Below are 14691 nucleotides of genomic sequence, written 5' to 3' on the forward strand. Positions count from 1 at the left end.
ACCCAGTATGTGGGCAGTTGCTGAACAGGCCCACACTCCCCGAGATGCTCTGTGCAAACTTCTGTTGTGCTATTTATCAAACAGCATGTGCTAGCTTATCTTTTTTATCCACCTTTTTAAATAGCCTTTTACCACCAGGTTATAAACCTTTTGATCTTTGTGTCCCCATCAAATGCCTACTAAGGATTTAGTGATGATGGTTATGGTGATGTTGGTGAAATACAGGAGAGCCTGCCCCTCCCCCGCCCTCATTTGTCCTGTTTCCAGATCAGGCCTCAACACTATCGGGTGTATTCAATGAGTTAGGTGCTGTGTGTGTGTTATGATCCGGGAAAACTGAAAAGACAAGAATAATCTGGACCCGTGAGAGATAATCTCATTGGAAAAATAAAAATATAAGCATGAAATGTTAATAAAATGTTGCCACATTTTATTTAGATGTCATATAAAATTTATATATTAAATCACAGTCTTCATAAAAGTTATTTTGATTTTGTTTATAATTTTTCCCCCACCAAATACATAGCAATTGTTTTTTAGGCCTATGTGTTTTTCACTTTGCTCTTCACATATCTGGCAATCTCTAGTACGAAGAGAATGATTACAGATCTTTTAATCATCTGACATATTTTTAACATCAGTATAACTTTCTGATCGTGTCTCTTGCCTAGGAAAAGAAATCTTTAGAGAGGCAGCGCAAGATGGCCCGGCAGGCCCTGCTGGGAAAGACACCTCCTCATCACACCTTCCTGTTCCAAAGGTAGCGAGTCATCACATTTATTTACAGCCGCGCACCATTCGATTGATTTTCCAGGATCAGATACAGCAAATGAATCCTAAATCATCAACATAAACAGGGGCCTCTATGCGAAAACAAACCCAGTCGTTCAGAATCAAAAGGCCATTTAAATTTGTTTTAAACTACAGTTCTTTTTCTTGTCTGTAACTTTCAGCTGTTGACAATTTTTCACAAATATAAGTTTTGTCTGTCTGCCATGTGTGGAAAAAGTGATTAATTTCCTCCATATTGGGAGGGCGCCTTCGGGTGGTCTGGTTCAAAGACAGGCTGTGTGGTGCATGCGAAGCCCTGTCGGAGGGTCAGGAGGGTCGTGCCAGATGATTGGCAGTGTCCCCGCCGCAGCTGAAGCCGCAGCCTGCGTGACCCCTGACTGGCAGAGTGGCCGTGCCTGTTAAAACACTGCACAGAGCAATGAAGTGGTTTCAGATACGAGCTCCAGGTGGGTCATGCTGGAACAGACAGCTGCTTTTAATCTGCATGCTTTTACACGCAGCTGGGCTGCTGTGCGCACAGCCACTCTGTTGAGCAAGTCTGGGGTGAATAGCGGTAGGATTTGTTCCCTAAAACTGGTTAATGATTCTTTCAAGTTACTCTAGGGAAACAGCCTAGTATAGATGAAAAACAGAATATTTTATACTACATTTCAGTTGAGAATTTTTAGAATTATAGTATTTTTAGAACCATTTTATTCTGGTATTATTTCAAAGCATTAGATTATGTATTAATACTTTAATAGGTACGGAACATTAACAGCAATACAAATTTGCTTAATCTGCAAACCAGAATGTAATAATGCCAGCTCTGAGGTGCATGATTATGAGTGAATACATTACATTATTCCGAATAGACTTTATTGGCATTTGCATGCATGTGGGTGTAAGGGTCAGTGTTTAGGTATTACACGTGTGTACACGTGGCATCGTTACAAAGTTCTTTGTATTTGTTCTTTGTTACTTCCAATTTCAGGGGTTCAGTACCAGCACCCATCAATGGTGTACATCATTTCACAGCTTTAGAACTACAGAAAAGTTTGGATGTTTGTGAAGAAGATTTTTTAAAAACCGTCTTCCGGACACACCCTGAAAAGAGGTGAGCTGAGTTTTGTTGGACGGAATCGGTTCTTTCCTGCTGGTGAGTGAAGATCGTGGCACCCATTACATTCAAAGGGCCAAATGCAACTTCAACTCCTTAACAGTTAAGGAGTAGCTACATTTAGACAGTCCTAAAGTTATTTCGGCCCTTTGAAGGCAACCCCGAGGCTGATGTGGCCTCTGGTGAAAATGAGTTTGACACCCTTGCTCTAGAAATATCAGTTATTTTTCTTTTCTCCTTTATCTCTTTTCTGTAACTTCTAAATTGTCTATACTAAATATATATAAATATATAAATATATATAAATGTGTGTATATAAATATATATATAAATGTATGGTATATATATGTACACACACACACACACACACATATACCCTAAAAAACTATTAAAAATCCATGAGGGCCCTGGCTGGTGTGGCTCAGCAGACTGAGCACTGGTCTGCGAACCAAAGGTCACCCATTCGATTCCCAATTAGGGCACATACCGGGTTGTGGGCCCCAGTTGGGGGCGTGTGAGATGCAACCGATCAATGTATCTCTCACACATGGATGTTTCTCTCCCTCTCTTTCAACCTCCCTTTGTCTCCCTCTAAAAATAAATAAAATCTTTAAAAAATCCTTGAGGATTTGATGAACTATTCAAACAATGGGAGAAATTGATCCTTAAAATACAATTAAGTTTCTCATATCTCTGTATGTTAAGAAATTTAGATAAATTATAAAGAGTTAAATACAAATCAATGCCTATAATATAATACGTGTTAACGGTCAGATGCAAAGGTATACCCAACACAGTGCAGGTCTACAAATATTGTGTGTATGTATAGGAAAAAAAAACACCGAAAGGCAATACACCAAAATTTTATCAGTTACTGTTTTTTCGTAATAAGGTTATGGCCAATTTTAATTTTCTTTTTTCTTCCCCATATTTTTAACAGTGAGCATTTTGTAATTTCCAAGGTATGAATATAGCCTTAAACGGTCATTTTAAAAGTCTGCCACAGCGAAGGGATGGTTTATGAGGGTGATGTTATAATGAGAATGACAGTTTTAAAAATAAGTAACACACTCCTTCCTTTCTGAGTTTTACTGTTATGTCATTTGGGGTTTCCTTCGGTATTTGATGGTGAAAAACAGCTATCGCTTCTGAATGGTCTGCTCAAGGCTGCACACTTCACCAGCGCTAAGACCTGGCGTTGCGCTGAGCCGATCAGCTTTCTGTGACAGTGTCGGAACTGCGGCGCTCTGCGGTTTATCTAGCTGTGAATTTCTAGCACACTAAGGCAGGTCGATGGGAATATGGTGAAAAAGAGAACGTCTTGGTTCAGGCTGCTGTGACAAATCACTGTGGACGAGTGGCCCAGTGACAGACAGTCATTTCCCACGGCTCCGGAGGCGGGGGAGTCCGAGAGCAGGCAGGCTGCAGGGTGGGCTGTGGCGGGGGTGCTCTCCCTGGCTGCTAGAGAGGTGGCTGTCTTCTCGCTGTGCCTCACAGGTTGCAAAACGACGAGAGGAAGCAAGGTGTCTTATTTCTCTTCTTTTAAGGGCACTGATCCCGTTTATGGAGGCTGAGGCTTCACCTGCTGACCTGGTCACCTCCCAAAGCCCCCACCTTCTTATACTGGCACATTGAGGGTGAGGATTTCAACATAAGGATTTTGAGAAGGGAACACAACATGCAGTCCCTAACAAGAAAAAGAAAAGAAAAAATGCCTAGTGGGCTGCAGTGGGCTACGTGTCCTCTGTCCCCATGGTGAAAAGGGGGCCAGTCTGACCCTTCGTACAAGGTAACACGTGTGTCTTTCAACTCCACCGCTCTTTGACTTCCAACTTTCAAAGCATTTCCATTTCCTACTTTTCTTTGCTACAGAGGAAAAGTAATTGTTGAAAGGCAGAACTTACTCTGTGATCCCTTTTTTATGTGTGTTTTAAATGGACTTTTTTCTTTTTCTTTTTTTCCAAAAATAAGACACCAAAACCTATGTGTTACAGGTTGAATGGCAGCCCTCCAAAATTCACGTGTTGGGGCCCTAACCCCCAGTACCTAAGAATGTGGCCTTCTCGGAAATAGGGTCATCGCAGGTGTAATTAGTTAGGATGAGGTCAGACTGGAGTAGGGTGAACCCCTAATTTAATATGATTGGTGTCCATATAAAAAGGGGAAATTTGGATTCAGACTCATATACACAGGGAGAGAGCCTGGGGGGATGCCACAGCCAAGGAACAGCGAAGACTGCCCGCAAACCACCAGGCGTGGGGGGAGAGACCCAGAACAGCTTCCCCTCACGGCCCGCAGAGGGAGCTAGCCCTGCGGCCCCCTGATCTCAGACTTTGAGACTCCAGAACTGCGAGGCAATGAATTTCCACTCTCAGCACAGAACTTTGTCGTGGCGGCCCTAGAAAACCAATACAATATCGAGTCGTCAAAGTCCACTGCAGTTGTGCTTTTTTCTTTCTTTCTTTCTTTTAATCCTCACCCAAGGATATGTTTACTGATTTGAGAGAGAGAGAGAAACATCGATTGGTTACCTCCATTAACGTACCCTGAGCAGGGTTTGTACCCGAAACCTAGACAAGTATATGATAAGTATGTGCCCTGACTGATCAGGAATCAAGCCCACAACCTTTTGGTGTAAGGGACAACAGCCCAACCAGCTGAGCCATCTGGCCAGGGCATCCTTGCTACTTACTCTCTGTCCTCTCTTCAACATACTACGTTTATATCACTAGAGATTTGGCCATAAAATCTATGGATTATTATGTTTTTCACTAGAAAGGGGAGAACATCTTTATGTTTGTCTAGGTTGGAATAAAAGATCTAGCCCATAAAACATAAATGCATCTGTGGCTGTATTTAGGGGAAAGACTCAGTCTAGTTTTACTTCTAGAGAGAAGATCCCGGGCCTGGGGTCACAGTGGCACTTTCCCACTGCAGGGGACAGAGGGAAGAGTTGGTCAGTCCCTGGAAAACCCAGGTATCGGCAGTATCGTCTCAGCTTATACCTCTCCGGGACGTACTTCTTGGACCAGCTCAATAACTCTGCATGGGAGCAAGAAGTTGGAAGACAAGGTCTTGTGTGTTCTACCCAAAGGGGCCAACATTCTCCAAGGAGGCTCCAAAGGCTGTCATCCAGCAGAAAAAAGACAGACACAAGAACTCAGCCTGAGAGCGACATCCTCTGTGAAGCAAGCAGTTCGGCTTCTCTGTCCATTGATAACAAGTGGTCAAAACTTCTAAATAGAACCTGTAGGTGCAGGGAGATTGCCCCCTCCTGGACCATGTCTGGATGGAAATATCACTGCCATATAGCCCTCGCTATAGTTGCTAGGGAGCTCGGGTCCAGCGGGAGTCAGGCATCCATGCTGAGCTGTGCGGGAGCTCTGCAGGAGAGCTGGCTCTGGGTTCCTCCGGCCATGACCTACCACCCCAGGGCTGCAGCCTCGGCCTGCCATTCCAACCTGACAGTATATGTTTGGGCCCACATTGGACGTGTCACCCTCAGTATGCATGTGCCGCCCACTCCATTTCCTCCTGGATCAAGGACAGGCCCAGAGAGCTAATTGGATTGTGTTTTTCCAGTGACAGAGCCCTGAACTCCTGAAGATGCCTCATTAAGACTGGCTTGCCCTTTCCATCTCAGCTCCAGTCCTCTCATCCCAGTTAACACAGATGCGCTCACTTAAATGACAGGCTCAGTCTTGAACAGACGCAATTCGTGCCAGCCTTTGCTACTGCCATGTATGAACCGAAACCTGAGTGTGAACAGGTGGCGGTTGGCCTGGACTTGATCCCTGAAACGTATTTTTTTTGCAGAGCTAGGAATCATTACATGGATGGAACTCTAGAGAAGAAAGAATAATCACAGCCAACTGCTAGTCTCTGCAGTAAACAGTTATCTATTAATTTTCAACATTTTCAATCCACCTTTGGCTAACTCACAAAAAGACGTAACTCTGAGGTCAAAACTTACTATAATCAGCGTTGGCAGTGAAAAGGAGAGAGGACTCTCATGACAGAGTTTAGAAGGTGGAGGTGGGAAGTCGCTGTGTCATCTCTTGTCGATGGAGCAGGAAGTGGACCATGAAGATGGAACTCTGACAGATGGAGGAACTGAAGATAGTGGGACCGCTGTTCGGGGGAGGAACGTCAGGGAAGTGGTCTCCGGTGAGCTGAATCCTTCCCTGTCGTCGCAAAGATCCCTATCAACCAAAGACGTGGCTGAAGCTGATAAGTCAATAAGTGTCAGTAGCATATAACTAAGAAGGAAGAAAATTGTCAGGGCATCTACCCCAGGCCTGGTTAAAAATGGCAGGCTCTCACGAGAGTGAAATGGGGGTGATTATTCTTTTCTATTATAAGCCCTTCTGTATAACACGACCTAGTTTTAACTACACTCGTGTGGCAGATTGATTAAAGTGTTAATGAAATGTTTTGGGAGAAATGAGAAAAATCACAGAAGAAAAGATGAATATATGTCCATATAAACCTTGGAAGCTTCTCTAGGTTCAAAGTGAAGTTAAAAGGGAAAACAGCAAGCTGTTTAAAATACAGCAAAAGTAGTGTCATTCGGTGATGTGGACCCCAACCCGTGGGATCCGTGTGCTGGGGCAGCAATGGACAAGGTCACTCGGACTACAGAAATCCTGTGGGGGAAAAGGGACGGCATGGCCTCTCTCTAAGTGAGAGAGAGGGCAAGAGGGCCAGAGAGCCCAACCCCTCCCTGCCCGGACAGGCTCTTATTGCTTTTCTGGGCACATTCCATCGAGGATGGTCCTCTTTACTATGCACAGGTTCACTGTAGGTGACTACCTTTTACAGACAGCAAAGGACAGAATGCTGGTAATTACTTCAAAGAGAAGGGTGTTACAGATCAAGGGGGAAAGTGGTTGAACTTGTTACACTCCATCCTTGGGAGGTTTAGCACAAACTTTAGGAAGTTAAAGATACTCAGTAAAACATTTGCTGCCTCAATTCAGGGTGAGGGAGTTTTAGCAAAGGCAAGTCTCATAGCAGCCTAGGTACAATGCAGGCCTGATTCCCCACGGGAGAACCTGTCTGTGGGCGTGGGTCCTGTGTGCCCGACCTCCCACCCCACTGGCTTTTCCAAGTGGGGGCTGGGCTACATTTCCCATGCGTGGAATGGTTCCCTATAATTCGGTATATGAAGAGTTCCTTCAAACTGATTGGGAAAACACAGAGGTCCTCACAGGATAAATGAAGAAGAGATGTAAATAGTTCACAAAGTGTGGCAGACAAGCTAATCAGTGAATACAAGAAATAACGTTCGGCCTTGCTCGGCTACTCCCAGTGCCCTGTGGACTGAGCTGGCTGGGCAGGCGGAGCTGTCTCCCCCTGGGGGGAGCCGGAGAAGCAGGTGACTCCCACAGGTGGGCACCTGGGGGGAGGGAGTGCCACTACCCAGACACAGGAACGGCAGCACCTGGGTCCCACTCCAACCTCAGCTGACAACTGGGGTGAAATCACAGTCCCCAAACTAGCATCAGACAGCCCCGCGTGTAGTCCAGGTCAGACCTCCCAATGCGCTTTCATTTCCTCCTTGAAACGGCAGGAATTGCCGGATATAAAGCGCCCTTGATTCTGAACTGCCAGGAATTAGGACCTGTGCTCGTCTTGTCTCGCACTCCGGCACCTACCGCAGCGCCACGCTCCTGTAGGCACTGGGGGATGGTTTAGCGCTGGGTGGGAAGTGTGTGCTGATGTGCGAGGTGACTTCATGCCGGCTGCTGTGTAGACCTCACTGCACAGACCCTTGAAAACCTGAGCCCACCGGAGACCTGCCCGCAAACTCCTGACCGGTTGCGGTAAAGGTCACCTTAAAGAAGCCTCAGGCATTGGTGGTGCGGCCACTGCACACTTCCCATCTCACAGGTGGTGTTTCTGTTTCAATTTTCAGCAAAAAGGGTTCCCACGCTGCCAGGCCTGCACTGTTTCAGCCTTGCCCTTGGTTGAAAGACCTGACTTCTGAGTCTTCAGAGAGCAGTGTTTCTTCACACCCAGAATCAGACATCAGTGACAGTAGGAAGGACCAGGCCCTAAAAGGTATGAGTCGTTTCACATCCAGTTATTATCGTTATATGTGTTTCTTAATGTTTTTGTGTTACAGGTTTTTTTGGATTCAGTGGCTGTGTTAAGCCTGCAGGCCTCCTTGTAGGCAGGGTGGGTTATTAGTCTTCCACTGTTGCAGAAGAGAAACAGAGTTCAGAAAGGCCAGGAGTGTGCCCATGGTCACTCAGCGACTTAGAGTGGACGCTGCTGCCTGCCCACGTGCCCGCGGGGGTCTCCTCGGGCGGGGGGCTCGTGCTCGCTGGAGGGGAGACAACTTGGGCTCCACCTTGGACACGGTGGGGTCCTTTCAGTGAAGGTGAAGGGAAGCATGGAAGGGTCCAGATTGCTGACCGATCTCCTGCTCTGGGAGTCTGGCAGAGTCCTGACGGTGTTAGGTTTGAAGGATCTGGCCCAGCCCGCCCCCCTACATCACCCCCTTTTTTGCCCATCGCTCCCCAACACACACGTGAATGCATATCTTTGGGCACAGGCTCGTGGTCATTGCGTTTGTGTCTCTGGGCACAGCGGCGATGTCCTGGATGCCAGTGAGTGAAGACCTTGAACAGTGTGGGGAGGCTGAAGGGCTAGAGGTGAAAATGGGCCCAGGAGAAAGTGACCCAGTGTCGGGGTAGGAGGTGGGGCTCTCTGAGCAGTTGATGGCGGAACGAGGGGGGAATTCAGGACCTGGGGGCTGGGAGGGAGCCACTGTCTGCAGCCTGAGGTGGGCGGGGGTGGGGGGGTGTTCTGCCAGAGCCCCGAGGAGGCCTTGAGGATGCCTTGCTTGTTCACGTGACCAGGGGAATCAGAAACAGGATAGAGACTTGCTGGACTGCCAGGGGCAAGGGGACACAATGGGTGGCCCCTCCATTGTGGGGGAAGGAAGAGGTTCCTGAAGTGGCCACCTCCTAACCCATACGACGGGAGACCCCCTTCCCTGCCGTAGTTATGGTCATCATAGCTGGCTGAGACGTTTCAAGGATTACACTCAACAGGGAGGGCGTAGCAGTAAGGATTCGAGGCCCAACACCCAAGTGCCAGGAAACAATCCCGAATTCTCAAGCAGACACGTTTTATCAGCGCACAGGAGTGGGCAGTGTTAAAGACTGGGACCTGCCATGCTAGCACCGGAGGGGACCCAGGGGCCCTGGGACAAGCATGTCACCACCATCCATCACGGTCCTGGCTGCCCACGGGACGGTGTGCCTGGACCTTTCCCATCTCATTTCTCTCCTGCATCCTCCCTTAAGTGGGATTTGAGGAAACTGCATTCCAAACACAGAGTGAGCAGGCAGAGCTAGTTGTCTGTGACCTGTGGGTGGTACAGTGGTGAGAACATCGAATTAGGAATCAGAAGACCTGGGTTCTAGTTCCATTTCTACTATCGTCTGCCTGTCTAGTGTTGGAAAATCGGCTAATGTCTGAGCCTTGGGAATGATAATATCTGTTCTAGAATGATACAGTAATCTCCCACATTCTGTTTATTACTGTAACACATGTATAGGATAACGTAACACCTAGTGTAATAACAGAGGACCAGACAAGATGAGTATGGTGTGAGTGAGAAGCGAAGTGCTGCATTCCTAGTAGGTATTATGATTGTAAATTTTTATACACATAGCAGAAATCTGCGACAATTTTCTTCAGTGACAGTTTCTGGAGACTTAATTCACTTCACCTAAATGGGCCGTGTTTTCCTGTTTCTTTGTATGTCTTACTATCTGTTGAAAATTGGGCTTTTGAAAAGCAGCCAGCTCTCCAAGTCTGCAGGCTGGCTCCCAGCAGGGGAAGACCTGGACGGGTTGATTTGCAGGGCACGTACTGAGCCCAGGATCCGCCCCGCAGGAAAGGCTTAGGGTCTTTTCAGCTCTTTTCTGGACACGTTCTTTCCCTGGGCTTTTTTCCAATTCCTCATTATGCACAGGTGCTTTTAAAAAATGTCTTAACGTCCCTAAGAGACTCCTGCTTCTTCCTGGGGCCGTGGCTGTTCTATTATATTCCTCAGTTAGTAATCTCTTGCCCCAGGCATCTGAGTGTCTGGTTCCCCCTTGTGGTTTTTGAGAGCCCCGTCTGGGGCTTCTTGTGTGGCTTCTGGACTGAGGGTCCAGCTGTACATAGGACTATTGAACTCAGCTAAGTCACGCCCACACCAGTCAGGCAGCCCCAGACAGGTGAGGGCATCCCTCTCCTCTCTGGGTCACAGCAGGGACCTGGGCACCAGGCCTCCCTTCCTCTAAACTGTACTTCACTCCCCAGGGGCTGGGGGTGCGGCAGGGGTAGTGAGGCAAAGGCGAGTAGAAACACCTTGATATTTCCTACTTTTTTATGTGACTTTTCTTGATTGGTCATTCACTTGGTTGCTGTAGGCCTTCAGCTGGTTTTCGGAGCTCCTATGAAGTCATTTTAGCTGGTCTCTAGTTGTTTACTTAATGTTTCCTTAGGGGAACGAGGGCCTGGAGCTTTCTGGGCGACCACCCAGCTGACGCCCTTCGGTGGTGGTTTTCTGATCAATCACAGCCCACCGCTGGCCCCGGGTCAGTTAAACTCTCATCCTTGTCACAGGAACTGGCAGACCAGGCTTCTGTCATATGTGCCCTTGATTTTTGAATAAATGCAACTTTTATTTTCATCTTTTTATCATCTTGGTTTCAGCCCCACATTCAAGCTTGATTAGATTGTTCCTCATCTTCAGTATTTACTACGCGATAGATCTCTGCAAAGCCGGCACGCGTGCCACTTACGCCTTTGCCATGGGCACTGCTGACACTAGGCTCCGGCCCTTGGCCAACACTTGCATCCTGTGACAAGTCTCTGGAGACTCAGTTCCAGGGAAAGTCCACCTGGTATGTGATTCTGTTCCCGGCATTGGGAGTTCTTGGGTTCCCCGAGATAGAAATCGAGAGGAAACCCCAGAGAAACTTTCAGGCAGATTTTGTTAAGCTTGTGCTCGAGCACAAGGGAGACCCCCCAGAGGAAAGACGGTCCTGTGAGCTGGCTCAGGGGCTGGCGCTGCTTGGCTGCTTTCCTAAGCTGGGGGCGAAGGGCTTGCCCCAAGAGATAGGCTTTTTGAAAATGGCAGGTTTGTGGAATTTTACATGTCAGGGTGGGGAAAACAAGTGTTTAGAAGGGAGATAAAATTCTCCTTTTTTTTTTTTTTTTTTTTTAAAGAAGCAAGAAGTGGTGGGGTGCTGACATTCTTGTGGTCTGCTTATCCTACTGGCCACCTGGTCTTAATTTGGCTTCCTACCCACCAGGTATTTTTCCACTCCCAGGCCCAAGTCCCTGTACTGCCTCAGTTCCCACTCACATCCCCTAGTGTATTTACATGAGAAACTTTAATACGTGCGTTGCAGAAAGCAAGACACACTGTCTTGGTATTTCCAACGCAAATGTCAGCAAGCTTTCCATAAAGGGTCAGACGGTGAATGCTTTTGGATTTATGAGTCACACGGACTCTTCTGCAGCTACTCAACTACCACTGTGGGGTGAGAGCAGCCCTGGACAACAGAGAAATGAGCAGGCAGGGCTAGGTTCCCCTCCACTTAATTTCCTGAAACAGGCTGCAGACCAGAAGCCTGTGGGCTCTAGGTTCTTGACCCTTGCCTTAGTAAGACGGCAATTAAGTTCATCTGAAATAATTTCTCTCCACAAATCCTTTTCAACACTTATTACTCACTCCAGTATTTTCTAAATACACAAGCCATTTCTGTAATAAATTCAAATTTGCTAAGGTTTAAAGTCAGGTATCCTGGTTTGTGAATCTTTATTTCCATTTTTAAAATGGCAGTATTATTTGTCTCCAGTACTTTTCTCGTTGTCAGTGAATTCTCAAAGACCAGACACTCTCAAATTACTTCATAAGTTATTTCAGCTGCCTGGGATATAACCTGCCAGGGTGTGGAAACTAAACTGGTTGAGAAAGAAGGCCCCGTCTTCTACGCGCGTCTTTTTCTTCTGGGACTTTATTCTCTCAAGGTGCTTTTGTTACTCTTTCTAGTTTAAAAAATATCTCAGTGGTGGAAAGCAGGAAGCAAACAAAGAGGAGCCTTTTCTTTTCTTTGTTGTAGTCTGTTAACATGATATTATCTCGAGGAATGTGCCGTTTGCTCTGAACAGAGCTCTAAAATGCCCATGTTTGCCTTTAACATTTTGGGTTGCTTCAGTTTGCCCAGTAGATTGAGTCTCCCTGGTCTTGTGATATAGGTCACTCCATTTTTCTCACTCCCGTTAGAACCCTCTGCCTCACTTTCTCAGTCTCTACGCACTGCTTTCTCCCCCGTGAGAATCCGGCTTCTGTGGCCACAGCGCATCTACCTTCAGGCTCTTTCATCCGAACTGTTCTCGCTTAAAGCACCCCTCCGTGGAGCCTAGCTCCGGGGTTCATCCGTGGTGTCTTCCTCGTTGGTGAACAGACCAACCTCAGGGAGGAGCGGTGTGTGTGTGCACGCACATGCTAAGTGCACGTATGTATGATTGTGAAAGAACACGGTGCAGGGCGTGGTTCCAGTGCTGTGAGCGAGGTGGAAGAGCGGCACAGCAGTTGCTGGCTGCAGCAACCTTCTGCTCACCGTGCGAGTCCACACGCCCCAAGGCTTGTCCACCCGCACACGTGATATCCGGACCCTCATCCTCTACCTTTCCTGCCTGCACGTCATGTGTTCCTCAAAGTTCGTTACGAAATAATTATAAATATTATTTTGGTGCTTACATCGTACAATGCTTAGTTTCTTTGCTTAGTGTAGCAAGGGGTTAACCATATGTGCTGTATCTTTTTTTGTCTTAATGTTTTGTAGCACTACGTAAATCGTCACTTCCTTGTGAAAAGGGGCCTCTCCAGCACAGACGACACACGCTGACAGTCATCAGTCGCCCAGGTTCCAACATCAAACCCACCCTTCCTCCAATCCCTCAGGGCCGCAAGTATACCAGTGCTTGACGTTTGACCTCAGCGTGGAAAACTTGCCCTGATCGTGCGCAGTGCCTCTGCTTCCCCTGGCCAGGGACCCTGGCTGTTTCTCATACAGCCAACTACGTACAAAAGAACGTCCTTCATGCCTTAATTCTCTCCATCAGTTTCTTTTGTGATTCTCTGAGTAGCGTCTATTTTTTAATGTAAGTTATTCTTAGCTCGTAGAACAGTAATTTCAGTTTTTCCCGGTTGCTATTAATGACTTTTCCAGCTGCTCCCTGCTCTGCAATATCAGATGGCAAAATCTCCCAGGATCCCCGCACTGCGCTGCGCATGGCGATTTTTGGATACATCCACCTGGGATTGCGCTCCTGAAATTTCAGCGTGTCCGTTTGTAACATTAGGGTGTACTCGATGGAATTGAAATCGTTTCTGCTGATTACGAAAGAACTGTAGAGTTCCATTTAACTGTGACCAGCGTGGTATCAACTGCACCTCTCAAAGGGAATTAATTAATGTAAATTCTCATGGCCCTTGACTGGCCGTAGCAATATGAAGGAATAAAAAATATCAGGTAGTTTTTTTATTTCACCCTTTCCTGACTCTGATTACGTACTGCCTGTCACAAGAAACGTTTTAAACAACTTTCACTACTTGTTGTTTGCAGAAACACAACTTCCGTAGTTGTAGGTAAGGACGGCATTCAGCTGATATGTGACAGTAAGATTATCCTGGGTGTTAAAACATTGAAACATATGCGTGTGGAGTGGCAAATGGTCTCTCCTAACCCTCTGTGCAAGGTGACTCACGGGGACAGGAGCCTGCACATAGGACTGGACTGTTACGCACTTTAAATACCAAAACCCTCTAATGACTTCCCCTTTTAAAGTATCAAAACCCTTTAATAGCTTCTTTTTTGCATGACTCAGATTTGGATGTCAGCCGATTTGCAATGGTGTCTGTTGTCCACCGTGCCCTGTTCTGTTCTCTGCAGGAGCTGGTTAACATTCTTTCCTTGGAGTTGGTGAGAGGGGACGGGAGGGGAACGAGCAGAAGAGGACAAGGCTGAGCAGAAAGAGGGCTGTGATCCTCTCAGGAAAGGCGGGAAGGCTGAGAGTGGATCACTGTGCCCCCAAACTGTGAAAGAACAGTTTAACTTTCACCAGCATCATCGAGTCTTTTAAACAGTTATTGTAAAATATTGTAGACGCACTAGAAGAGTTGCCCTGGCTGGTGTGGCTCAGTGGACTGAGCGCCGGCTTGCAAACTGAAAGGTTGCCAGTTCGGTTCCCAGTCAGGGCACATACCTGGGTGCAGGCCAGGTCCCCAGTTGGGGGCGTGCAAGAAGCAACAAATTGATGTTTCTCTCATACGTGGATGTTTCTCTCCCTCCCTCCCCCTCTCTCTAAAAATAAATGCATTAAATCTTTTAAAAGAAAGTAGCAGTTACAATCTCAGGTAACATGGCGGAGATGCACTTGGCCCTGTTGCTCTAAGTACAGCTGAAATCCTAGTCATTACACAGAAAATTAACACAGGAAGGCTGAGAGGAGAAAGGGAGAACAGGCCAGCTGGGGACCTCACGACCCAAGTGCCACAGAGGTGAGTTCCCTGGTTCTCCTTTTTGCCTCGAATATCCTGAACTGGGTGCTGGAGAAGCTCTGACCCCAAACCCAACAGTACAGCCAGCAAAGACTTCCACAAAAAGCCTGCTTCAGCCAAAGGATGAGGAAGGGGCAGCCTCATGTGACACAGAACTCTGAGACAGTAACTGGCTCACTTTTGCCAAGTACCATGACACAGCTGTGGCTGTAACAACGCCCTC

At 47.1% G+C, this 14691-nt stretch overlaps 1 protein-coding gene across 1 annotated transcript in view; it reads left to right on the top strand.

The window, feature by feature from the left end:
* Positions 1 to 14299, top strand: part of LRGUK (leucine rich repeats and guanylate kinase domain containing) — a 96357-nt gene extending 82058 nt beyond the window's left edge. The window contains exons 17-20 of the mRNA XM_045191145.2: positions 672 to 760; positions 1766 to 1888; positions 7809 to 7954; positions 12751 to 14299. Of these exons, the coding sequence (XP_045047080.2) occupies positions 672 to 760; positions 1766 to 1888; positions 7809 to 7954; positions 12751 to 12893 (501 nt within the window). The 3' untranslated portion in view covers positions 12894 to 14299. The remainder of the gene's footprint in view (positions 1 to 671; positions 761 to 1765; positions 1889 to 7808; positions 7955 to 12750) is intronic.
* The last annotated feature ends 392 nt before the right edge of the window (positions 14300 to 14691 follow it).

Source organism: Desmodus rotundus, chromosome 6, assembly GCF_022682495.2.
Source record: "Desmodus rotundus isolate HL8 chromosome 6, HLdesRot8A.1, whole genome shotgun sequence".
NCBI classification, from domain to species: domain Eukaryota; kingdom Metazoa; phylum Chordata; class Mammalia; order Chiroptera; family Phyllostomidae; genus Desmodus; species Desmodus rotundus.